Genomic DNA, 27,271 nt, shown 5'->3' on the forward strand with positions numbered 1-27,271 from the left:
AAAATCAATAAACTAACATTAAAAATCCCATGGCACTTCTCGTAAAGAGTAGGGGTGTAACCCCGGTGTCCTGGCCACATTCCACCCATTGGCCCCTGCTGCCAATCATGGCCTCCTAATAATCCACATCCACTGAATTGGCTCTATCACTCTCTCTCCTCTCCACCTATAGCTGGTGTGTGGTGAGCGCACTGGCGCCGTTGTACTGTAGCTGCCGTCGCATCATCCAAGTGGATGCTGCACACTGGTGCTGGTTGAGGAGAGAACCCTTGATATGATTGTAAAGCGCTTTGGGTGTACAGTAGTACATATGAAAGCGCTATATAAATGCCTAATTCATTCATTCATTCAACTAACCTGAAACCAATCTCAGTTTGTTTTGATTTCTAAGTGCCATTTAGCCACTTTAGGTAGGTTGAAAAACCTCTTTTAAATAACATCAAATATTAGCAGAAATGTGTAGTCTCAAACAAAACTTTAGTTAAAACATCAAAATTAAGTCAAAAACTATTTGATATGACTTGGGTAAATTGGCTATAGCAATAAAAGTAATTTATATAGGTCAGATCAGAAATAGCTCAATGTAACAACTTACTTTTTGCACCGTATACACAAACACATCACACAGACCCCCTTAATGTGATTTGTAGTGATATGTATCGTGCATTAGTCAAATTAGTAGGCCACTTCTATTTCACAAGTATTTGGAAAATTAGGATGTGACATGTAGTGGTTACACAGAACTGTGATATGCAAAACACCAATATGGAAATGAACCCAGAAAACTAGCACACAATCAGGAATGCAAGTTGTGCAAAAAGGGTTAAGAAAGAAACAAAAGATGAGAAGTAAGTGTCTTGCTGAACAATCAAATAAAGCATCAAAATGAAATAATAATCCATTATTGTCTAAAACATACCCATTATTAATTATTCCTAAGGAAAATAGTGGAGATATATTGTTTTATTATTGCTATTAATTGTTAAAAATAATAACATAGTATAGTTAACTATATATAATTAACTTGTATAACAATTGTAACAATTTCAAAAGTGAACCTTACCTGCGGTAAAGATTAAGAGCAGAAAGTGGTCCATTACACACAACAAATATAAAACTAACTACTAATATGAAGTCTTGTTACTGTCTGCTTTATAAAGGGCTGGATCTTTACTGGAGTGGGAAGTCCATCAGTCAAGGAAATAACCACCCATATCCAATTATACTTACATTACAGACCGAGCTAAACAATAAAAGTATATTACATATTATTCCGTGTTATTCACATAGGCACAGCACATATACCAATCTTTCTCCAAAACACACATGCTAAATTATGGAGGGATATTGGGATGTTAAAACTGAAAGCTCAAGAATCCATTAATTCATCCTATATACCCTTTGTCAACATGTTTAATGATGTAGAGGAATAAAACAATTAAACAGTTTCTATTTTCTACAAGTGTGAATACATTTTTAGGCAATGATTAGCGTACCTAACCTTACCTGTATCCCACATTAAAAGCAAGATAAAACATGAACACAATAAGGACATTGTACCAAAAAAAAAAAAAAGTATGTTAATGATTATACATTACCATACCTGTATCCCACCTCAATAACAAGATAAAACATGAACACAATGAGGATATTGCACCAAAACATTTTCTTATGTAAGTAGTTAAAGACATGTGGACATTTAATAAAAGTGGGACAATATTTGTAAAAATTTCCTAATCCTATGAAAAGCTTCCTTTGTCCTTATCTCCATGTATAATATTTACTGTACCGAATCATTATGTTAAGCATCAACATTTGACAAATATCACTATAAACTGTAGTTATATTTTGTTTCACCATCGCTGAGCCTTGAGAGCAGAAAAGAATAAATCAAACAAACCACATATTTTCAAATAAACTTTCTTTTAATAAACAGTAAGAAAATTGAAATCCATAATTTGTCCTAAAGCAAGTCTGATCAAAGACTAAAGTACAATTTTTGAAAAGACTGTTTGCATATTATGTTATATTATAATATCTAAAGTTTACTAAACACTGTAACAAATTATGTGATCAAAAAGTAATGACAACATATGCTTTTACATTGCTTAACTCATCAAAATAAGTCATGCAATTTTCAACTTTGTTATACAAGGTTCAACTAATTAATTTAATGTAATTTAGGTTGAAATGATCTACATTTTTAAGTACAATCAACCTGTACAGTACCTAATGAGAGTATATGAGATAATTTAATAATGTATTAAATAATATTAAACTGAACTAAAATAAATTTCAGCAAACAAAGGGAATCTTGCAATCTTGTCTTGTCCTTGGCTTTTTCTGTCCATTTTCCATGTTAAGGCTCTCCCCCTGATTCAGTCTTAGAATCCAGATTATATCGAGCTCTCGTCTTTAGAAAAGACTTCAGTGTGAATAAAAAGAAAATCTGAACACCCTTTGAAGGACAGAAAATGAGGTCGTCAGTCACCAAACAAAGCAAGACAGCTTCAATAAATCCAATAAAAATGTATATTAATATTGTGTCAAAAATATTATTAACAGTGCAATAACACACCTGTGTTGTATTGCAGAGACAGAAGACCACACTGAGAATGATGTAGAGTGTTTTGTCATGGGTGATGAGCACAAAGTAACCAATGATCCAGGACAAACCGAGCACCACAGCCAGAGAGAAACTACTCAAAATCTTCTTCTTTAAAGGAGTGGTTCGTGAGCTAAAGAACCAAAAAATATAGCAAATATGAACTTTTATTAAATTGCAAATATTATGTTGCCATTATTAAAGCTTTGAGAATTACACCTTAGGCAGCTACTACTGTACTTAGGCCTACATTATCTTCAATAAACTATTTTCAATCCGAATCAAACTTCAAGGAATGTCTTCATAACCTTTGACTTGTTTTAAACCCGGAACATTTGTTTACGGTTCAGTTACGTACCTCTTCAGGTTGGGATTTGCACGGCAGATGGTTTGAGAGAAGTAAACAAGCAGAGCTGTGTTAAAACACAACATGACCGCTAGAGGGAGCAAGAAACCCCATAACATCGGCCGCTTCGGATCAAACGTTCCCGCCTTGTCCAGAGACGCCAACCAACAGCTAAAACAGGACAAAGAGAGAACGAGAAATACTTGGATGTGTAAGTAATAGGTAAGTAAGAGGAAGAGGACCAGAAAGCTGTAAAGCTCCTCTAACTTGTAATTTTCCACAGCTCATGTTGTGTGGATTTTTTTGTATACTGAAATTTTCTGGAAAGATACTTTTAGCAGCGTTTCATCAGCAGAACAGAACAAAACACATTCAATAACAGTACAACCCACTGAAGAGATGTATATCTATCTATCCCTTACAGCCTCGCTTTCATTCCTGTTAAAAAATTAAAAATGGCGCTTTTGTAACTTGAATGTGCGAGGCGCTCCGGTGTCTCCGCTTACACTTATTTTGGAATAAGAAACAGTCTGTTATACTGCTTGATGTTGCAAACTGTTCTTTATCATATAATTTAAAATGTATTATACTACAGGGCCGTTGAATGCTTGAATCTGATTGGTTGAGGAACGTTCTAAGGTGTGCAATTATTTTCAGGGAAACGCACGGCTAAAGTAGTTCCAGGCAGGTCTTGACCACATTACCGTTCCATATCACTTCGCGTAGTCAACTGTCATAACGGAAAATATCATAACAAGAAAAAACATGCAGCCCATGCGCTTGATCTGCCATTTTCGATGTCTAACTTCACAGACATCGAAAGACATCGAAAGACTTCACAGACATCGACAGACATCATAACGGAAAATATAATACAATTCATAACAAGAAAAAACATGCAGCCCATGCGCTTGATCTGCCATTTTCGATGTCTAACTTCACAATCAATGGAAACATGCAGTTTAATTTTAATAAATAAAGTATATAGTCCTATCTATAATCAATCAAATAAAACTGAATATAGGCCAAATACATTGATAGTCCTGCTGCACGGGTTTTCGTAATTAATGCAGATAATAGGCTATAACAAATAAATAATTATTGATAGGCCTATACTTGTTAATAGGACTTTGTGTTTCATTTATAGGCTAGTCTACTGTCAATATTAGAAGAAAAAAAAACATGAACGAACTAATTAAAACGAATTGAGTTAATTAATAAATAATAATATTGACGCACATGCTTCTCTCTCTCTCTCTCTCTCTCTCTCTCTCTAATAACTGCATTAATAACTGCATAAAGCCGAGGACACACTTATTGTAAGGGCGGTTATGAATGTAATTTGAAACTTTGTTATGATTGATCATGCCCAAACGCGTGTTCAGCACGTTCAGTCTGTTCACAGTCGGTGTGTAAAATCTGCTGCAGCCGATGGAAACAGTCAGAGAGTGTTTCAGCCAGTCGTTAAGTGTGTCCAGCATTTAGTCTGCTATCAGTGGCTCAATCCTCCGTTACTAACTCTAAAATGACGTTTTGGAATTAGCAACGGAGGCATGGGATTAGATGCGCAAGAAATTAGTCCTACATACAAGAGCGTTTTAATGACAAAAACTTTACAAACGTCTTGAAATACATCATTTGAACAATGTTTCGAGGTGTGGTAACTGTAGTATAAGCGGAATAATTGACTTCAGGCCGTTAAATTATTAGAAAAATAATGCACACCCGAGGTGTAACGGCCACTCCGCTTCGCGTCGTGACCGCATTACCACCTCGGGTGTGCATTATTTTTCTAATAATTCAACGGCCTGTCATCAATTATACCTTACTTATTGTAATCATAAACACACTTTGTAGCAAAACTAGTTCTCTTACGAGAGGTTCTCTTGTATTGCGTAAAATCTTACGCTGGGGAAAACCTCTTTTCTACGAGATATTGAAGCCAAAAATGATCCTTAATTTTGAATTAGTGTATAACGCGTTGCGGCAGCATGCAGACATAGGCAAGACGGCTCGCGTGCCTATTGGCTGTACTGCGGCAACTGCAACAGCCTATCGAGAGAGGCCCTTGGTGACGTCAGATCCAATGAGGGCGCTTCGCGCCCACTACGTCACCTCCTGCCAAAGCGGGCGTGGCCTGGGCCTATAAATAAAGCTCGATGGGCTGATATAATCTGATTTTTCATCTCTTCAGCGAAGCTCACGCATCGCTGGATCCGGAGTGAAGAAGCCGCGCCGTCTGAGAAAAGCCTTCTGCGGGACGAGCCTTTGCATCTGAAGCCGCTGGCCTTCATCTCGCCGCCTTCAGTCGCCGTACCTGCTACGCTTTCCGGCGTTTATATCCTTTTACTCTGCCGAGTGTGTGTGTTCGCCGCTGCGACTCACACTCTCTCTATCTAAAAGAGCAGCGTCTTTTTAAAGATGCCTCATTCCTGTGGCTCGTGCCGAGCCACACTCAGCGACGGGGACCGCCATTTTATCTGCGTTTCCTGCCTGGGTAAGGATCATGCAGCTCTCGCGCTCGCTGACGGCGGCAGCCATCATTGCGAGCTATTGCCCGTGGTGACTCTGAGGACTCGCCTGGCATTTTTCTCAGAGTCTGCACTTCCGCCCGCTATAGTGCCGCGCCGTAAAAAACGCCATACTCAGCGGGTCCCCGAGCCTTCTCCAGCCCGCGAAAGCTCACTGGTTCGCCCGCCACCTTCACCAGCTTCACTCGAGTCGCTCACCGACGGACAACGGCTGCCGTCCGCCGCCGCTTCCACCATTAATGACGACGAGATAGAGCAGCTGTTCTCCTCTACAGATGCAGCTATCCTGGCGTCGGACACTGAGGATTGGGCGAGCTCTGTGGACCTCCCCCCCTCTGCCCGCGAGTCGTCAGGGAAACAGGCCAGCATCGAATCCGAGCTGATGCGTCTGCTCTCACAGGCCGTGGCGAGCCTCGGCCTTGAGTGGACGGCGCCCGCGCACAGCCGACTGGATGGATGTTTCCTGCAAAGGGACCGCGCTCCACAGTCTTCTAGGCCCGCACCTTTTCTTCCTGAACTTCATGAAGAAGTCGCGAAGTCTTGGAACGCCCCCTTCTCAGCCAGAGTGCGTTTCTCTGTCCCAGCAGCATTCTCCGTGGTGGACGGTGCTAAAGACAGAGGATACCACTCTAAGAAGCTGTAGCGGCCCATCTTTACCCACCCTCTGCTGGACGGCGAGCTAAGACGGCGCTACCTTCTAAAGCTTGCCGCACTACTTCCGCTATGCACAGCCACGCTTATACCGCCGCTGGGCAGGCTGTATCGGCATTACACTCGATGGCCGTACTGCAGATCTTCCAAGCCGACCTTGGATGAGGAAGGACCGGAAGCTATCAGCGTGCCGGATTTGAGGAGTGCTACTGACGAAATCTAGAACAGACCCATTCTAGATCTAAGACAGCTGAACAAAGTGCTTGTGAAACGCCAGTTCAGATTGCTCACAACCAGGAAAATCCTTGCGCAGGTTTGCCAAGAGGACTGGTTTATGTCAATAGATCTGAAGGACGCGTATTTCCAAATACAAATAGCATCACGTCACAGGCGATTCTTGAGATTCGCCTTCGAGGGCCAGGCATATCAATACACAGTCCTACCGTTCGGCCTGTCCCTAGCACCCCGTACATTTACAATGTGCATGGACGCGGCTCTCGCACCCCTGAAACTTCGGGGCATGCGAGTTTGATACTACTTGGACGATTGGCTGATTCTAGCTCGATCACACTCAGAGCTCATAGAACACAGGACCATATTACTCGAACATCTCGAGAATCTAGGTCTCAAAGTCAATTGGGCGAAAAGTTTGCTGTCTCCCAGTCAGAGAATATATTTTCTGGGCACAGAACTGGACTCGCTGTCTATGACAGCGCGACTGTCGCCAAAGCGCAGACTGAACATTCAGCGCATCACGAAATCCTTCCGCTGCAGCACTATAGTCCCGCTCAAAAGGTTTCAGAAAATGCTGGGTCTCATGGCCTCAGCATCATCAGTACTCCAGTTGGGTCTGCTTCACATGCGCCAGCTGCAGTTATGGCTAAAAGCGCGAGTACCACCTCGGGCATGTTTCGCCTCAAGGTCGATCAGAAATGCTTCACAGCTCTGAAACCTTGGAGAGCAATCGACTGGTACCAGTCAGGTGTAAACCTGGGGACTTCCTCGAGTGTGAAGGTGGTGTCCACGGATGCCTCCACCTCGGAATGGGGAGCGCTGCTCGAGGGCAGACCGTTCTTTGGCCAGTGGTCAGAACGGGAGAAGCTCCTACACATAAACTGTCTAGAAATGATGGCAGTCGACAACGAGCTGAGGCGTTTTTGTCCCAGAATAAAAGGTCAAGGTCTACGGTTAAAAAAATAAGCCTTTAAATAAAAGGGTTATTGAGCTGTTTACACTGTAATATACAATAAAAGGGACATTAAAATGAATACAAAAAAACCTGCCTACCTTATACACAACACCGAAGGTGGACTTGAGTTTAGGAGTATGGTAGAGTTAGAGCACGTAAATTCTTTGAACTACAACGGTCACAAATATCACGTCACACTCTGCGCGTATGTTAAAAAAAACATAATTCAACATTTAAATAACACGTTTTAATGACCAACTGAAAGTGTTTACAATAAAGAAATTACTAAATAAATATAAATAAATGTAAATAAATAAAAAATTGCGCTGCATTTACAATCCTGTGAAAACAGGGGGTGCTGCTTCCTCCCTACATCCCGCGCCCTGCATAGTACATGAAGCATACAATATTACAAACCGTATTTCCAGCACTTTATGAACATGTGTAGGCAACGTCCTCTGACCTACCTATTAATACAAGGACGTACCACTGTCTGGAAGTGGAAAACTAGATTCAAAGAAGCCCTGTCAAATATGTACACTCTCCTCCTCTCATTCTGTGAGAACATGCGCGCGAGCAGTAAACACAGGCATGTGTGTAACAAGTAGTATGGCCTTGAATTGAGATCATGACAGTCGCCAACACGATCACGCAGGCTGGAGTGCCGTCTACTAGAGTCTAGACGACACTATTCCTCAAAATGGTCTGTGTTTTCTGGCTGGTGCAACGCTCGATGCTTTTCACCCCTAGACTGCAGGGTTACGGAAGTTCTCTCCTTCCTTCAAGAGCTACTGGATAAGGGCAGAACCCCATCCACGCTCAAAGTTTATGTGGCGGCCATAGCTGCGTTTACAAAACCCACGACTGGCCAGTCACTGGGGAAGAACGATCTGGTCATCCGCTTCCTTAGGGGGCTAAGAGGCTGAATCCTCCCAGACCCCCCTCAGTCCCCATTAGGGCTGCAACGATTAGTCGACGTTGTCGACAACGTCGACAATAAAAATTTGTCGACAAATATCTTTGTTGTCGAGTAGTCGTTTGATCTCACGTGACCTAATGTAAGGGCCTGCAATCCCGCGATTTGACCGCTACGGCGCTGTAGCGCTAGAGTGTAGTGCAGCCCTTACAAATGCTATTGCGGTAGAAGAGAAAACAGCGCGAATTATGACAGTGCAAACGAATCCGAACTAGCAAGGTTTAGGTTTGGGAAAGTTTCACAAAACTTCAAATCAAGAATGCTGTCGTGTGCAATGTTGGGGTGCAAGAGGAAACATCCCGGCAAAAGAGGAGCCGGTGAGAAGTGAGTGTTCTCCAGCTGGAGCTAACTAACCACCAGCGGCAAATCTCTCTTTATTAGAGAATGCAATACTACTAATAATAGTAATAATATTATCAATAGTAATATAATTACAGTAATGTGATGACTTATTTTGTATAGAATAAAGCTTGATCGAGCTTAGGAGTCAGGGCTGTTTTTATTATTGTAACACTATTAGTATATTAGGTATTATTATAGTCTTATCACTTGCCTGTATTTTGTTCAATAATCATGAAGACTTACAAAAGAGATGTTATATCCTTCCTATGATATAGGAAGAATATCACGGCAGTCACTTTATCATACTATAAATTAAAAGGGAATGAGAACGTCTCTGTCAGCTCAATTGTCATGTAAAAAAAGATTGTAATTTTATAATTATAATAATTGTTTGCAGATTAATATTTTACCATTCTTTGTGTCCTGAAGTAAATGTCCCTTTTTCTGTTTCAGTTCTAAGAAAAGCAGTGGGCCTATTAAACAATGCTTAGAGAGCATTTGTGTGTGATTTGAGTTGGACCGAAATCTGAAAACTTAAAAGAGAATGACCTGTTTAGTTGGCTCAAAGTTCATTAAAACAACTATTTCAAAAGCTGAAGTGATTTTCTTTTTTTATATTATAGTTAGAATATGTATAACTCAATGTTTTAACTAATTGGAAAAGCTGAATAATCGTTCCAAACTTACTGATTAGTCTGCGAAATAATCGACGATTAGTCGATTAATCGTTCTAATAATCGTTAGATTAATCGATTATCAAAATAATCGTTTGTTGCAGCCCTAGTCCCCATGTGGGACATTTCCACGGTTTTGGAAGCCATGAAAGGTGCCCCGTTCGAGCCAATCCATTTGTCAGACATGAAACATCTGTCGTTCAAGACAGTGTTTCTTATGGCTCTTGCTTCAGTGAAGCGCATAGGGGATTTACAAGCGCTCTAAGTAAGCGTGGGTATCTCAAACCAAGACACGATGGATCCAGATGGATAGATGATGCCATAGCGCTGGCATACACGTCTAAAGGCTTGAAGTGTCCTTTAGGTGTTAGAGCGCACTCCACAAGAGGCATGGCCTCGTCGTGGGCTTGGTCTAGCGGGATTACCTTGCAGGATATCTGTATGGCGGCAGGCTGGGCCTCCCCGTCTACATTTATAAGGTTTTATAACCTAGAGGTTCCCGCCTTACAGGCTAAACTACTTTCGGTCTAAAAATCAGTATTGTCTGCCCCGTTGCTTCGGCTCAGAATACTACAACCGCTTGAGCACCGCTCGCTGATCGATAAAATAACTCTATGGACAAAAGTAAGACCCATACCATTACCCAGTTCAGGCTGAACATTTTCACCCTGACTGTGTGGAACACTGTTGATGTGATTAGCTCCCTTAGGATGCTAACTTATTGGGAATGATGGTTCTAGCCTCTCTTCTCAGACTCTTTGTGAGTCCCTGGTGATTATGCACTATATGAGCCCTGGGCACCTGCCCTTGGGACTTTGGTGTTGGATCCCAGCACGCACTGCGTTTTACACTGTGTTCCCCTAGCGTAAGATATTACGCAGTACGAGAGAACCTCTCGTAAGAGAACGTACTCGGTTACTAACATAACCTTGGTTCTCTCTAGAAGAGGGAACGAGTACTGCATATCTTTGCCGTGCCTGCAACACACTCTGGTTCACTTCGGCGATGAAAAACCAGATTATATCAGCCCATCGAGCTATATTTATGGGCCCAGGCCACACCCGCTTTGGCGGGAGGTGATGTAGTGGGCGCGAAGCGCCCCCATTGGATCTGACATCACCAAGGGCCTCTCTCGATAGGCTGCTGCAGTTGCCGCAGGACAGCCAATAGGCACGCGTGCCGTCTTGCCTATACGCAATGCGTTTTACATTAATTCAAAATTAAGGATAATTTTTGGCTTCAATATCTCGTGGAAAAGAGGTTTTCCCCTAGCGTAATATATTACGCAGTACGAGAGAACCTCTTCTAGAGAGAACCGAGGTTACGTTAGTAACCGAGTACGTTTTACTGTTTAGTTTTTTTCTGCACTTCTTTGTTATTCTTTTAGTTAGGCTAAACTATAGTGATCAATGAATCAGAAATCTTGCACAGTCACAAGAAAGTGAAATGATTTTTAACTTACAACTCTTCTTGTCGATAACCTGAAGGGTCCTTAAAGCTGTAGGTGGTAGCCAGCGAAATGCCGACAATAACAGCAGGCAGACCTAAGACATTATAATTGATCAAAATGATTAAATGTTAGCCTATATGATTATCCTCATGCTCATTTCTACATTTAAGTTGGGTTAAAAGTAAAAATTTAATAACAGTTCTTTAGTAAACCTCAAAATAAATATCCACTTTTCATCCTGTAAATTAAAAAAGATTTGATGCCTAAACTGTTATAGTAGTAGTGCACTACCAATAGTTTTAATATGCCCATTTATTGGTTATCGGCAATATCATGAAATCATCAGCCAGAATTTTAAAATAGGCTAAATATATAACGTAATACCATATCTGTGTTTACAGTTATGCAGACAGACTCAAAGTGTCATGTTTTTTAATATCAGTGTGTTTTATGAAATGTACCCCAGCCGGCTGTCATGGCGATGATGCGGAAACCTCGTGGTGGACCGCTGAGGGCGTTTCTGATGAGGAAAAACACGTGAGCCGCATACATGATGTTCCAGGCAAACGTGGCCAGCAGGAAGTACTGCAGCAGAGCTGTGATTGCCGTACAAGGACCCTGATCAACATTCGGTTGCATATCTGAAGAAGGAACAACGTTCTGCTCTGAAACAGAGGCCTTTGAGCTCGGGACGGGGTTGTTGATTCCAAAAATGAACAGCAGGTAATAGGTGGTCATGCACAAACAGATGTTCACTAAGAGCATAGTGGAGTTGGCTCCTCTCAGTTTCCTGTAGTGTTGTAAAGAATTAAGTTTATTTGATATGGGGGGAAAAATTAAGAGGACACTCTTTATATTTTGCCTGTTTCACAAACCAGAACCATGGAAATACCATTAGTTGGCTAGACATGATAGAATGGAAATACACTGAGGAAAAAAGAGAAAGTTTTTCCTATCTGTCTTGTTTTCCAGTAAAAAAATATTGTCGATGCACCGATATTAAATTCTGGCTGATACTGGTGAGCTGATAGTTATGGTTACGATTGATTAGGGTTGATAACTAATACATGCCTGATTTTAAAATCTATACTATTTTGTCCAGATAATTAAAAAATTCAATACCTAAAAATCTAAAATGAATCATTTTAAATGCTACAAGTGAATTCACTGTGAGATAATACATTTAGCAGTGTTATCAAATTTGTGTTTTTAAAAATTTACTTTAAAGGTGCAGTGTGTGATTTTTAGCGGCATCTAGTGGTAAGGTTACGAATTGTAACCAGCAAAAGTTACGGTGGCCGATAAGAAAGATGTTGTCGTCTGAGACTGCAGAGTAGCCAGTACAGCAATGAGGTTTCTTTACAGAGATAAATTAAGAAATTATGTTTACTTTATTATACAGTAAAACAATGTTATTGCAAATATTATTGTTACTTGGTCATCATTGTGTCTGTGTTTTATTCGCTGACTTTAGCTAGCTTCCTTGCACGAAGAACAACATAGTGACGAAACGCGTTTGTCCGTTTAGGGCTCCTGTAGAAACATGTCGATGTAAGAGGACCCGCTGTGTATGTTGATAGAAATGGCTCATTCTAAGGTAATTAAAACATAACGGTTCATTAAGTAAGGTCTTTATACACGACTGAAAACATAGTTATGTATATGATATTGCATTTCTGTCAACAGATCCTCCTAAATATTACACAATGCACCTTTAAGTGAGTGGTAAATGCCAAGGTGCTGTAATCTAATATGGTTACTTTATAATGTGGATATAGTATATTGTTCATCTACAACAATAAAAACAAATAATAATAATAACATGAAGCAAAACTATGCAATATAATATAACTAGAATGTATTTTACTTTAATTTTAATTTATTTATCTTATTGTTAAAATGTTATTTTCACTAAAATGAGCTAGATTTGTGCTTTACAAAAATAAATGCATAATTGCCAAATAAGCCAAATATTTGATTCAAGATATACTCTCTCAAAACCAAGATAGCAATTTGTTTCAAAATAAATCTACCTTGTTTTAAGTATGTTTAGATATTTCTTTTACTGAAAAACCAAGACAAAATACCAAGGTCTTTTGGACATGTAAGTACATTTGATTACCATGTGAATATTACAGTGTATGAATATGGTGATTATATAGTAGCTTGGTATCAAAGGACAATAGTATTACTTTATTACTCTATTACTAATATTCTTTAAATGTATCCAGTGCTTTAGTACAAACCTGGTCTTAATTTGATAAACTGTAGTGAGGATCAAACCCACAATAGACAGACTGCATCCCACAATACTGATCCAGTTTAAAGCCTCGGAATAATTATAGTCTGCTCTAAAGCTCTACAAAAAGGAGAGAGAAATCTTGATAGTTAATATAGTTCACCTAGATTTATGAAGGTAAATCAGTAGCTAAACTCGAGAGCACGTAGATGTGAATTTGAGAACTTGTACAATAAATATTCGTACTTGTATGTGAACATTTACACTCACAGCTCCGATGTGAAAACCTGTAAAATAAAAATCTGAACTTGAACGCTGAGATTTGCACTCGCAGACAATAGTCACAAACCTGTATTCTGAATCTGAAGCTGCAGACAAGCAGTCACAAATGTGTAAAATGCCATTCACAAAGATACAACGACAGACACAAACTTGTAATACAAATTTGCACTTCTTCTAACATTCAAATTCGCAGTACAACCTCAAATTGGCACTTGCAACTTCTCAAATCTGTCACTGCAAGTTCAAATTTCGCGCCTTGACTTTTGCTACTCTTTTCGCGATATATGAGGTGCAAAACTGATTTGTGCACTTGTAACTCAGTGGCGGCGAGAGCGGAAGGGGGGCGGGAGCGGGGGTGTTCGAAGGAGCCGTTTTATTGGTTGGCGCCTAGCCAATGAAATGGGACTTCTATTGAATGCGATGATGTCACGAAACCCGCCTCCTCGTGGATGTTCTGAAACGCTAACATGGCTTAATGCATTAGACTGATTTAAAAGACATAAATGATATTATCAAACTTAGTGATATTAACACCATACTAATAATGCATACTACAGAAAAGCAGATGAGCACAGAACATGACGAAAGAAAGCTAATTTGTGTTCAGTGCAAATAAACCAGCTGCCTGTGTTTAATTAATAATGTATAACGAATTTATATATATATATATATATATATATATAACTGTTGGTCCATTAAGCCTCATTAAGCGTTTTCTTGGTTTTCTATGAGAGGAAAATGCTTAACGTACAATTAAACGAGTTGCGTTCATTTTCTGCTCAATTGCTTTTCTGTATGCTTTATTTATGGTGTTTCCTGAGTTTGGTCTTTTAATACCACTGTCTTAAGTTAACGTGTTGCGTTCATATTCTGTGCTCATCTGCTTTTCTCTAGTATGCATTATTGTGTTTACTAAGTTTGATAATATAATTTATGTCTTTTAAATTAGTCTAATGCATTAAGCCATGTTAGCGTTTCAGAACATCCACGAGGAGGCGGGTTTCGTGACATCATCGCGTACAATAGAAGTCCCATTTCATTGGCTAGGCGCCAACCAATAAAACGGCTCCTTCGAACACCCCCGCTCCCGCCCCCCTTCCGCTCTCGCCGCCACTGAGTTACAAGTGCACAAATCAGTTTTGCACCTCATATATCGCACGAAATTTGAACTTGCAGTGACAGATTTGAGAAGTTGCAAGTGCCAATTTGAGGTTGTACTGCGCATTTGAATGTTAGAAGAAGTGCAAATTTGTATAACAAGTTTGTGTCTGTCGTTGTATCTTTGTGAATGGCATTTTACACATTTGTGACTGCTTGTCTGCAGCTTCAGATTCAGAATACAGGTTTGTGACTATTGTCTGCGAGTGCAAATCTCAGCGTTCAAGTTCAGATTTTTATTTTACAGGTTTTCACATCGGAGCTGTGAGTGTAAATGTTCACATACAAGTACGAATATTTATTGTACAAGTTCTCAAATTCACATCTATGTGCTCTCGAGTTTAGCTACTGATTTACCTTCATATAGATTCACCAATTTTTCATGTGTACTGTGTATTTTTACTACCACATTACAGGTAAGTTAACATAACAAAATGTGTTAGCTTAGCATCATGCTAACAACAGATTCTCCTGACATTAAATATGAGACTTGTCTGTGTCATTTTCTTGAGGAGCATTATTTACTACGTATATAGAAAGTTTCCACAGGAAGCGATGTTGCACTTTAGTAACTCAGACTATCTAGGGAGATCACTATAGGTTTTAGAGCAAAGTTTAAATAGTTTATTTAACACATGTATGTTAAACTAACCATTAGAACTGCAAAGTTGGTGGTGTGGTTGCATTTACACTGGACACCACTGGGATCTTGTATTTTGACGCAGCCCTCTGTTCTCCAGTCTCTATGAGCGTAGTCCCAAAACACACATGCAAAGTCGCCAAATGTCATGCTGGATATATTCTGAAAACATAAACATATGTAAAAAAAAAATTGTGTGCCCTACCATCAGAAGCTTGGAATAATTAAGAGTTTTCAATATTTTTGGAAGAAGTCTCTTCTCTTTATTTGATGAAAAATACAGTAATATTGTAAAGTATTATTACAATTTAAAATAAATGTTTTCTATTTTATTATATTTTATAATGCAATCCATCAATAAATTGTGTTGCGTAATTTATGCACAATTTAATGTTATTACTATAGTAAGCACATGTAATATGTGTAACAGGGACACCGTAAAATAAAGAAAAGTGTTACTCTTATATTCTTTCTTACCCCAAACTTTTGAATGGCAGTTTATTGCAGTTTCCACAAAAATATTAAGCAGCACAAGTGTTTTCAACATTGATAATAATCAGAAATGTTTCTTGAGCAGCAAATCAGCATATTAGAATTATTTCTGAAGGATCATGTGACACTGAAGACTGGAGTAATGATGCTGAAAATTCAGCTTTGATCACAGGAATAAATTAAATTTAAAAATATATAGTATTTAACTAGAAAACTGCCATTTTAAAATGTAATAATATTTCACAATATTACTTTTTTTTCTGTATTTTTCATCAAATAAATTCAGGTGAGTAAAAGAGACTTCTTCCCAAACGATGACTGGTAGTGTATTAATACTTTTACTAATTCCAATGGAATAATCCATAGTTCATGTTAATTGATTTATTTTCAGGGCAAGTCTAAGCAAAATTTGCAGGATAGTATGCAAACCGGTCATTCCTGATCCTCATAACCCTGACAGGGTTTATTTTGTGATAACGAAAGGCTAACTTTACAGTTATTCCATGTGTAGGCGTTTTATTGACTGGTAACAGTGATTCAGAGAAGCTGCTATATGTAATGTAATCATTATAAGTTTACGCTCACTTACCTTGGGCCTAATGGCGAACTTCACGTTATCAAGCAAGCTTTTGTCTGTGAGGCTAGCAGAGATGACCCTTCTCTTCGTATCTAGTTGGCTATTAAACTGTTTTGAGTTGAAAAAACGGTCGTTTTCATAAAGCACCACTCCAATACTTAGATTTTTCTTCCCTACAGGAAAGGAGAAGGAGAGAAATTTATTCAAAACGTTGAGTTTAATTATGTTCCTCAAACCAAGAGCAACAACAACAGGGACATAAACGGTACCCCAATCTTTCTGGGAATTGTTTTGCAGTTTGATAGTTAACATGAGATCAACGGGACGTCCTGAAGGGGAAGTCTTGTTTGCAGCGTCTCCAACCAGACCTATTCCTTCAGGACTAAATTTCTCTGACAGTCCTAGTGAAATGCAGCTTAGGTTATGAAGTAGAAATGTTTTTCTAATATCACAAAGATATAACAATTACATGTGAAGCTAAATTTGCTCTTTATGTTTCTGCTCTGACCTGTTTGAGCGAAGAATTGCACTTCCGGGCTCCACTTTGACAACTTGATGTGTTGCACCACTAGGTTTGGCTGCACCAGTGTACTAGAGTTCATGCTACTTACGTTCAAAGCAAAATCCTCCAAAGTCTTAGTGAGTCTAAAGATATAATACACATGAAAAAGTTCAACGCACATCCATCCTAATGAGAAAATAAATAAATAAACAGTTTCAGTTAGTTTTTTCAAAGTCCACTTTTTGAATTGTCTTTAGTTCAAAAAAAGTACCTTGGAAAATAGATTGAGATTAAATTTAGTTTTCTTTCAAATAAGAATATTTAATGTTATTTATGTCCGCAAAAATTGTGTCAACTATGTTACTAACTAAACACCCCCCTGAAAATTAAAAAATGGTTTGACCCCAAACCATGTGAGCAGCATCATTTTCTTCTGTGGCAGATATTTTGAACACATTGTGGTAAATATCCTCTTATCGCCTTTTTTCACCTTTGTTGCCATTTGGCTTTTGGCTTGCTTAGTTGGGGACATGAAATTTAATATTTAATTTAATATTCAACAATAATGTTGATCTGCCTGCATTGACACCATTATATGAGAACTGAACTGAGCTGGACGATGACATCACGGTTTTCTCTAGAGCGGCTATATATATATAAATTAACTAAATTAATAACTTTTTTCCAACGAAAATGAAACATCACTGAACTTACTTAAGCTGGACTGTGACGCTATTTTCTTTTGGAAACAAACTTTGTTGCATTATTTTCCTGTCATCTCTGTAAAGCTGCTTTGAAACAATATGTATTGTAAAAAGCGTTATATAAATAAATGTGACTTGACTTATATCTCCTCTATATTTTATCTCCAATGACCTGTTATCAAGTAAATTTTTTAAATGAATTTAAAAATGTGAGGTTAACCTGATCAAGAAAATAACATTTGGTTGACCAGGTAAAACATTTCTCTTTTTTTTGTAATATCAAAATATATTTGAAATAGAGTGTAGTGTGTAAATACCTCTCAAGGGCATCATAAGTGTCTTCAGAGTGTTGGCTTTTATCAGTTTGCATGAGCTGACTGATGGTGGCCATTGCTGACACTGCAACTGTCTGAACAATAAAAAACATTTTATATTACATTTATACATTACGATTTTGCTGTAGTCAAACATTGTCAGACAAACATAGCAACATATTTTAAAGAGCCCCTATTATGCTTTTTCAAATATAACCTTTCATGCAGTGTGTAATATAAAAGCTGTTTGTGCTTGTAATAGGTCTGCAAAATGTTAAAGATCAAAGTGCATAATGAATAAAGTTTTCATCACCTAAAAGAAAGAATCGATTCTGAACTGCTGAAATCATCAGTAACTCCAGTCTCACTTCCTGTAGACCAATCACAACAGACTAGACTGTCTGACCAATCAGAGCAGAGTAGACCAATCACAATAGACTGGGCCATCTGACCAACTAGAGCAGAGTAGACCAATCACAACAGACTGGGCCATCTGACCAATCAGAGCAGAGTAGACCAATCACAACAGACTGGGCCATCTGACCAATCAGAGCAGAGTAGACCAATCACAACAGACTGGGCCATCTGACCAACCAGAGCAGAGTAGACCAATCTCAACAGACTGGGCCATCTGCCCAATCAGAGCAGAGTAGACCAATCACAACAGACTGAGCCATCTGACCAATCAGAGCAGAGTAGACCAATCACAACAGACTGGGCCATCTGAGCAATCAGAGCAGAGTAGACCAATCACAACAGACTGAGCCATCTGACCAATCAGAGCAGAGTAGACCAATCTCAACAGACTGGGCCATCTGACCAATCAGAGCAGAGTAGACCAATCACAACAGACTGAGCCATCTGACCAATCAGAGCAGAGTAGACTAATCTTAACAGACTGGGCCATCTGACCAATCAGAGCAGAGTAGACCAATCACAACAGAATGGGCCATCTGACCAATCAGAGCAGAGTAGACCAATCACAACAGACTGGGCCATCTGACCAATCAGAGCAGAGTAGACCAATCACAACAGACTGGGCCATCTGACCAATCAGAGCAGAGTAGACCAATCACAACAGACTGGGCCATCTGACCAATCAGAGCAGAGTAGACCAATCACAACAGACTGAGCCATCTGACCAATCAGAGCAGAGTAGACCAATCACAACAGACTGGGCCATCTGACCAATCTCAACAGACTGAGCCATCTGACCAATCAGAGCAGAGTAGACCAATCACAACAGACTGGGCCATCTGACCAATCAGAGCAGAGTAGACCAATCACAACAGACTGGGCCATCTGACCAATCAGAGCAGAGTAGACCAATCACAACAGACTGAGCCATCTGACCATTCAGAGCAGAGTAGACCAATCACAACAGACTGGGCCATCTGACCAATCAGAGCAGAGTAGACCAATCACAACAGACTGGGCCATCTGACCAATCTCAACAGACTGAGCCATCTGACCAATCAGAGCAGAGTAGACCAATCACAACAGACTGAGCCATCTGACCAATCAGAGCAGAGTAGACCAATCTCAACAGACTAGGGCATATGACAGAGCAGAGTAGACCAATCATAACAGACTGGGCCATCTGACCAATCAGAGCAGAGTAGACCAATCATAACAGACTGGGCCATCTGACAGAGCAGAGTAGACCAATCACAACAGACTGCGCCATATGACCAATCAGAGCAGAGTAGACCAATCTCAACAGACTAGGCCATCTGACAGAGCAGAGTAGACCAATCATAACAGACTGGGCCATCTGACCAATCAGAGCAGAGTAGACCAATCTCAACAGACTAGGCCATCTGACAGAGCAGAGTAGACCAATCACAACAGACTGAGCCATCTGACCAATCAGAGCAGAGTAGACCAATCTCAACAGACTAGGCCATCTGACAGAGCAGAGTAGACCAATCTCAACAGACTGGGCCATCTGACCAATCAGAGCAGAGTAGACCAATCTCAACAGACTGAGCCATCTGACCAATCAGAGCAGAGTAGACCAATCACAACAGACTGGGCCATCTGACCAATCTCAACAGACTGAGCCATCTGACCAATCAGAGCAGAGTAGACCAATCACAACAGACTGAGCCATCTGACCAATCAGAGCAGAGTAGACCAATCTCAACAGACTAGGGCATCTGACAGAGCAGAGTAGACCAATCATAACAGACTGGGCCATCTGACCAATCAGAGCAGAGTAGACCAATCTCAACAGACTAGGCCATCTGACAGAGCAGAGTAGACCAATCACAACAGACTGAGCCATCTGACCAATCAGAGCAGAGTAGACCAATCTCAACAGACTAGGCCATCTGACAGAGCAGAGTAGACCAATCATAACAGACTGGGCCATCTGACCAATCAGAGCAGAGTAGACCAATCACAACAGACTGGGCCATCTGACCAATCAGAGCAAAGTAGACCAATCACAACAGACTGGGCCATCTGACCAATCAGAGCAGAGTAGACCAATCACAACAGACTGAGCCATCTGACCAATCAGGGCAGAGTAGACCAATCTCAACAGACTGGGCCATCTGACCAATCAGAGCAGAGTAGACCAATCACAACAGACTGGGCCATCTGACCAATCAGAGCAGAGTAGACCAATCACAACAGACTGGGCCATCTGACCAATCAGAGCAGAGTAGACTAATCTCAACAGACTGGGCCATCTGACCAATCAGAGCAGAGTAGACCAATCTCAACAGACTGGGCCATCTGACTAATCAGAGCAGAGTAGACCAATCTCAACAGACTGGGCCATCTGACCAATCAGAGCAGAGTAGACTAATCTCAACAGACTGGGCCATCTGACCAATCAGAGCAGAGTAGACCAATCTTAACAGACTGGGCCATCTGACCAATCAGAGCAGAGTAGACCAATCTCAACAGACTGGGCCATCTGACCAATCAGAGCAGAGTAGACCAATCTTAACAGACTGGGCCATCTGACCAATCAGAGCAGAGTAGACCAATCTCAACAGACTGGGCCATCTGACCAATCAGAGCAGAGTAGACCAATCACAACAGACTGGGCCATCTGACCAATCAGAGCAGAGTAGACCAATCACAACAGACTGAGCCATCTGACCAATCAGAGCAGAGTAGACCAATCTCAACAGACTGGGCCATCTGACCAATCAGAGCAGAGTAGACCAATCACAACAGACTGAGCCATCTGACCAATCAGAGCAGAGTAGACTAATCTTAACAGACTGGGCCATCTGACCAATCAGAGCAGAGTAGACCAATCACAACAGAATGGGCCATCTGACCAATCAGAGCAGAGTAAAGGAGACCAATCACAACAGACTGGGCCATCTGACCAATCAGAGCAGAGTAGACCAATCACAACAGACTGGGCCATCTGACCAATCAGAGCAGAGTAGACCAATCACAACAGACTGGGCCATCTGACCAATCAGAGCAGAGTAGACCAATCACAACAGACTGGGCCATCTGACCAATCAGAGCAGAGTAGACCAATCACAACAGACTGAGCCATCTGACCAATCAGAGCAGAGTAGACCAATCACAACAGACTGGGCCATCTGACCAATCTCAACAGACTGAGCCATCTGACCAATCAGAGCAGAGTAGACCAATCACAACAGACTGGGCCATCTGACCAATCAGAGCAGAGTAGACCAATCACAACAGACTGGGCCATCTGACCAATCAGAGCAGAGTAGACCAATCACAACAGACTGAGCCATCTGACCATTCAGAGCAGAGTAGACCAATCACAACAGACTGGGCCATCTGACCAATCAGAGCAGAGTAGACCAATCTCAACAGACTGAGCCATCTGACCAATCAGAGCAGAGTAGACCAATCACAACAGACTGGGCCATCTGACCAATCTCAACAGACTGAGCCATCTGACCAATCAGAGCAGAGTAGACCAATCACAACAGACTGAGCCATCTGACCAATCAGAGCAGAGTAGACCAATCTCAACAGACTAGGGCATCTGACAGAGCAGAGTAGACCAATCATAACAGACTGGGCCATCTGACCAATCAGAGCAGAGTAGACCAATCATAACAGACTGGGCCATCTGACAGAGCAGAGTAGACCAATCACAACAGACTGCGCCATATGACCAATCAGAGCAGAGTAGACCAATCTCAACAGACTAGGCCATCTGACAGAGCAGAGTAGACCAATCATAACAGACTGGGCCATCTGACCAATCAGAGCAGAGTAGACCAATCTCAACAGACTAGGCCATCTGACAGAGCAGAGTAGACCAATCACAACAGACTGAGCCATTTGACCAATCAGAGCAGAGTAGACCAATCTCAACAGACTAGGCCATCTGACAGAGCAGAGTAGACCAATCTCAACAGACTGGGCCATCTGACCAATCAGAGCAGAGTAGACCAATCTCAACAGACTGGGCCATCTGACCAATCTCAACAGACTGAGCCATCTGACCAATCAGAGCAGAGTAGACCAATCTCAACAGACTAGGCCATCTGACAGAGCAGAGTAGACCAATCATAACAGACTGGGCCATCTGACCAATCAGAGCAGAGTAGACCAATCACAACAGACTGGGCCATCTGACCAATCAGAGCAAAGTAGACCAATCACAACAGACTGGGCCATCTGACCAATCAGAGCAGAGTAGACCAATCACAACAGACTGAGCCATCTGACCAATCAGGGCAGAGTAGACCAATCTCAACAGACTGGGCCATCTGACCAATCAGAGCAGAGTAGACCAATCACAACAGACTGGGCCATCTGACCAATCAGAGCAGAGTAGACCAATCACAACAGACTGGGCCATCTGACCAATCAGAGCAGAGTAGACTAATCTCAACAGACTGGGCCATCTGACCAATCAGAGCAGAGTAGACCAATCTCAACAGACTGGGCCATCTGACTAATCAGAGCAGAGTAGACCAATCTCAACAGACTGGGCCATCTGACCAATCAGAGCAGAGTAGACTAATCTCAACAGACTGGGCCATCTGACCCATCAGAGCAGAGTAGACCAATCTTAACAGACTGGGCCATCTGACCAATCAGAGCAGAGTAGACCAATCTCAACAGACTGGGCCATCTGACCAATCAGAGCAGAGTAGACCAATCTTAACAGACTGGGCCATCTGACCAATCAGAGCAGAGTAGACCAATCTCAACAGACTGGGCCATCTGACCAATCAGAGCAGAGTAGACCAATCACAACAGACTGGGCCATCTGACCAATCAGAGCAAAGTAGACCAATCACAACAGACTGGGCCATCTGACCAATCAGAGCAGAGTAGACCAATCTCAACAGGCTGGGCCATCTGACCAATCAGAGCAGAGTAGACCAATCTCAACAGGCTGGGCCATCTGACCAATCAGAGCAGAGTAGGCTCATGGAAAAAAGGTGTTTAAGGAGACTGAATCTTTGAATGACAGTTTACAGACTTTTTGAGAAAAGTGGTGATTTTCTAACTTTGATGCTTGTAAACCTACTGTATAGGAGACCTCCAAAACACAATCAGGACCCTTTAAAATAGCATAATTGGGGCACTTTAATGTTTCTACATGTGCTGAAAGGTGACTACATGTGTCATAGGATTCTTGCCTCATTTATTAACACTGTGGAGGACAGCAGGCTATTGGCAATCGTAGCAGCAGAGGTGATGTTCTGGGACGTCAGCTGCTCAGGTTTGGATGTGAGAATCTGGACACTGGCGGCAACATGCATATTCTCTTCCAGAGTTAACTACATAAAACAATCAAAACCACTGTGTCAATCTGTTGTCTATCAAAAGCACATTAAAATGGCAGAGTTCAACCTATTGACTATGTCATGACTACAGTAAAGCAGAGGCAGTTCATTTACAGAGTCCATGTTACACGTTGCATGTAGTTACTGTAGTAATAACTATAAATTATTCATAATTACACACACAACTAACCCTATAGTAAGTACATGTAGCCAATTATTATTACTTAGTACTTTATGTATAATTACCTTAAAATAAAGTGTAACCGAATATTTTTTTTTTACATTTCATTTCATGGACTATACTGCAATTATACTCACCATGTTTTGGTCTACGAAATGTATGTGTGCCAGCAGTAATGAAACTCTTAGTTAAACCATTAAACTGTCATTAAATATTAATATATTAATTATATAATAATAATAGTATTTTATGCTAAAAAAAATATATAGAACAGAGGGCAATTTTGACATGAAAAAAATATATTATATAATATTTAACAAAGTGCAACAATCTGTCCCAACATATCTAAAATAAAACAAAATGGCTTTTGTCATTCAAAATGAATGTGTATTTGTTCAAACTTTTCAAAGATGTAAATACAGACGTTGACTTTGCTTTCGATCAGCTCCAGGGTCAAGTCACAGTTCAGAATAAGTCCACCAAATGCGTGGAAGAGTGTGAAGTTCAAACACTGAGCCGAAGCCATAGGAATACCAGCTAAAGGACACATACAAGACAGGTTAAACAGGTTAACTTAAGAACACAAACACAAAAATGACATGCCTAAACTAAAATAGTTGCAGTTTAGCATATTTTGGTATGTACTTCTTCACAAATTAAGTTAAATCACTGTACAGATGTTATACGATTTCTACTGTAAAAAAAAAGAAAGAAAAAAAAGAGGTACAGTAAGATGAAGCTTGAGTTTTATACATTTCTAATAATGTGTAGTTTGTCAACATTATAATTACCGATTTAGGACAGACAAACACACACACACACACACACACACACACACACACACACACACACACACACACACACACACACACACACACACACATATCCTTTGCATATTCAACCATGTATTAGTTTGGGGAAAGATTTTTATTGTTTTTCATAAAGAAGTCTAATGTTCACAAAAGCTGGATTTATTTGACCGAAAATACAGTAAAAACAGTAATATTGTGAAATATTATATTAATTTAAACTAAGCGTTTTCTATTTTAAAATGTCATTTATTCCTGTGATGCAGTTACTCCAGTCTTCAGTGTCACATGATCCTTCAGAAATCAATCTAAAATGATGAGTTGATGCTCAAGAAACAATTTTGAAAACAGTTAATATTTTCTTGTGGACATCATGATACTTTTGTTTAGGATTCTTTAATGGATAGAATGTTAGAAGAACAGCCTTTACTTTAAAGTGTAATCTTTTGTAACATAATAAATGTATTTAGTACTACTTTTGAGTATTTGCAATACATCCTAGCTGAATAAAAGTATTAATTTCTTTTAAAAAATATTTTATTTAGCTTTTTGCTATTTATTTAGCATTTAGCTATATCCATCATGCTTATCTATGTACGTTATACATACGACTGGTTGTTCCTGGAGGGCACAGCTGTGTTGAATAATTAAACTGGCCGATCACAGTGAGTGGAAAGGTCAAACCGTTGAGTGTTTCCTCTGGACAGGTAATACCTGCAACAAAATCATTTTGGGTACTCAACAAGTCAACGTCATCTTGGATCAAGACTTAAAATGGTGTCCATCTCAATCAGCTCCCTAGTTCAGGAGTCGGACACTGATCAGGGCCGTCTCAGTCGTGACTCGCAAAATCCTTACAGTGCACTGGAACGTTCGCTCCCTAACAAATCCCACAATGTACCGCAAAAACCAGGGAGCATTGAGATTAGGGGACCATTGCTCACTGTGCTCCCTTACCAGAAATTACGTCACATTTCTGAAGCGCGAAACATAAAACGCAAGAGCCAACTCAATATACTGATTTATAAGATTTGAAAAGACAAACCGTTTTTTATTATACGTCACCATAAACACACATTGCTAGACAGGTAGTGAACACATCTAGTTAACATTTATAATTAATATTCGGCTGAAATGTTGTAAGGTGGATATGCAACAGAACAATGTGTTCACAAAGCATAACAAATAATATTATAAAGATATCGTTCCTGCCTGTTGTTGATTAATACCAGCGGTAACATCCTAAAACATTGTACGTTGACGTTGCACATAGTCACGTTGCCGGACGTTGAGTAATCATTGTCCCATCGTGTAGTGACTAGGGTCCTTACCAGTGCCCGGATTTGTGTACACGATATACTGATTCATAACTCGGGAGCTGATTGAGATGCACCCATGGTCTTACAGGCCTGGTTTTGAGACAGGGATGTCAAACTCTGTTCCTGGAGGGTTCCTTCCTATCCAGTTTAGGACCATCCAGGAGCGGAGTTTGACATGTGGTTTCAGAGAACTCTGCAATGCGTACCTGTAGGTTTAGGAGTGGTTAAAAGCAGGTTAGGGTTGGTAGTAGTAGGAATGGTAGTGGTGGTAGTAGGAGTGGTAGTAGTAGGAATGGTAGTGGTGGTAGTAGGAGTGGTAGTAGTAGGAATGGTAGTGGTGGTAGTAGGAGTGGTAGTAGTAGGAATGGTAGTGGTGGTAGTAGGAGTGGTAGTAGTAGGAATGGTAGTGGTGGTAGTAGGAGTGGTAGTAGTAGGAATGGTAGTGGTGGTAGTAGGAGTGGTAGTAGTAGGAATGGTAGTGGTGGTAGTAGGAGTGGTAGTAGTAGGAATGGTAGTGGTGGTAGTAGGAGTGGTAGTAGTAGGAATGGTAGTGGTGGTAGTAGGAGTGGTAGTAGATGTAGTAGGAATGGTAGTAGACGTAGTAGGAGTGGTAATGGTGGTTGTAGTAGCAGATGTTGTGGTGATTGGAGAAGTGACGGTAGTGGTAGTAAGAGGTGTAGTAGTATTTGTGTAGGAACTTGCAGTTGTTCCATTTTCAGCAGTCATTGACACCTCTGTAAATGCTGTTCAAAAAGAAGAAACAATTTGATCAGGATCAGCACAAAATGTTTGGTACAATATGATTTCATATAGGCCTATTGTTTTATAAACCCATTTAAATAATGAAAGCTCTATCCTATTGACAGTTTATTTGTCGTTTATGTAATGCACCCAGACAGGACCTGTCAAGACAATATGTTTTATGGCTGGGCTGCTTTTTCCCTGGCCAAATAAGTACAGTATACTATAGAGATAGACCACCCCATGACAGCTCTGCAGCTTGAGGTCATTTGCAAGTGAAATTCCTGCACGTAATTCTTTAAATGACCGTGACATATGCAAATCAGCCTAACCTGGACCATCCATATTAGAATGTCAGCCAATAAAATTAAAAACTGACAAGTTCAATTGGATATTTCATAAAATTATATTGGCTATTAAAGTATTGGCATTCAAAAAAACTTTAAATGTATGTACATGTCTCACCTAACCCTTAATCAAATAAATATGAGTATAATTATAAAATAATAACAAACAAGGTAATTTAGTCAAGTCAAGAAGCATGGTTCTGCTGTTACACAAACATGTTTTTGTTAATTGATTCAATATAATCGTTTTATAATTTTCAATTCTGGAATATTTGCCATGATTTTGAATCAATAGCACACTAATATAACATACTGCCATTCAAAAGTGTGGGATGGGTAAGATTTTTCAATGGTTTTTAAATGTTTCTCTTATGCTCACCAAGGATGCATTTATTTGATTAATATATATATATATATATATATATATATATATATATTTTTAA

At 40.2% G+C, this 27,271-nt stretch overlaps 1 protein-coding gene across 1 annotated transcript; it reads right to left on the bottom strand.

Annotated features, from left to right (window-relative positions):
* Positions 1–1,994: 1,994 nt before the first annotated feature.
* On the bottom strand, positions 1,995–26,466 carry LOC130103484 (adhesion G-protein coupled receptor G7-like). Its single transcript, XM_056269735.1, has 15 exons — positions 25,947–26,466; positions 25,031–25,135; positions 24,037–24,149; positions 23,285–23,425; positions 17,676–17,767; positions 16,661–16,797; positions 16,422–16,553; positions 16,165–16,325; positions 15,096–15,245; positions 13,011–13,123; positions 11,226–11,554; positions 10,777–10,858; positions 2,964–3,122; positions 2,579–2,738; positions 1,995–2,458 (listed from the first exon to the last, which is right to left on the bottom strand). Exons 1-15 carry the CDS (start codon positions 26,464–26,466, stop codon positions 2,360–2,362), a joined length of 2,493 nt encoding a protein of 830 aa, XP_056125710.1. The 3' UTR covers positions 1,995–2,359.
* Between the last annotated feature and the right edge of the window lie 805 nt (positions 26,467–27,271).

Source organism: Rhinichthys klamathensis, unplaced genomic scaffold (genome assembly GCF_029890125.1).
Source record: "Rhinichthys klamathensis goyatoka isolate OS25496 unplaced genomic scaffold, OSU_Roscu_1.1 h1tg000289l_1, whole genome shotgun sequence".
NCBI lineage: Eukaryota > Metazoa > Chordata > Actinopteri > Cypriniformes > Leuciscidae > Rhinichthys > Rhinichthys klamathensis.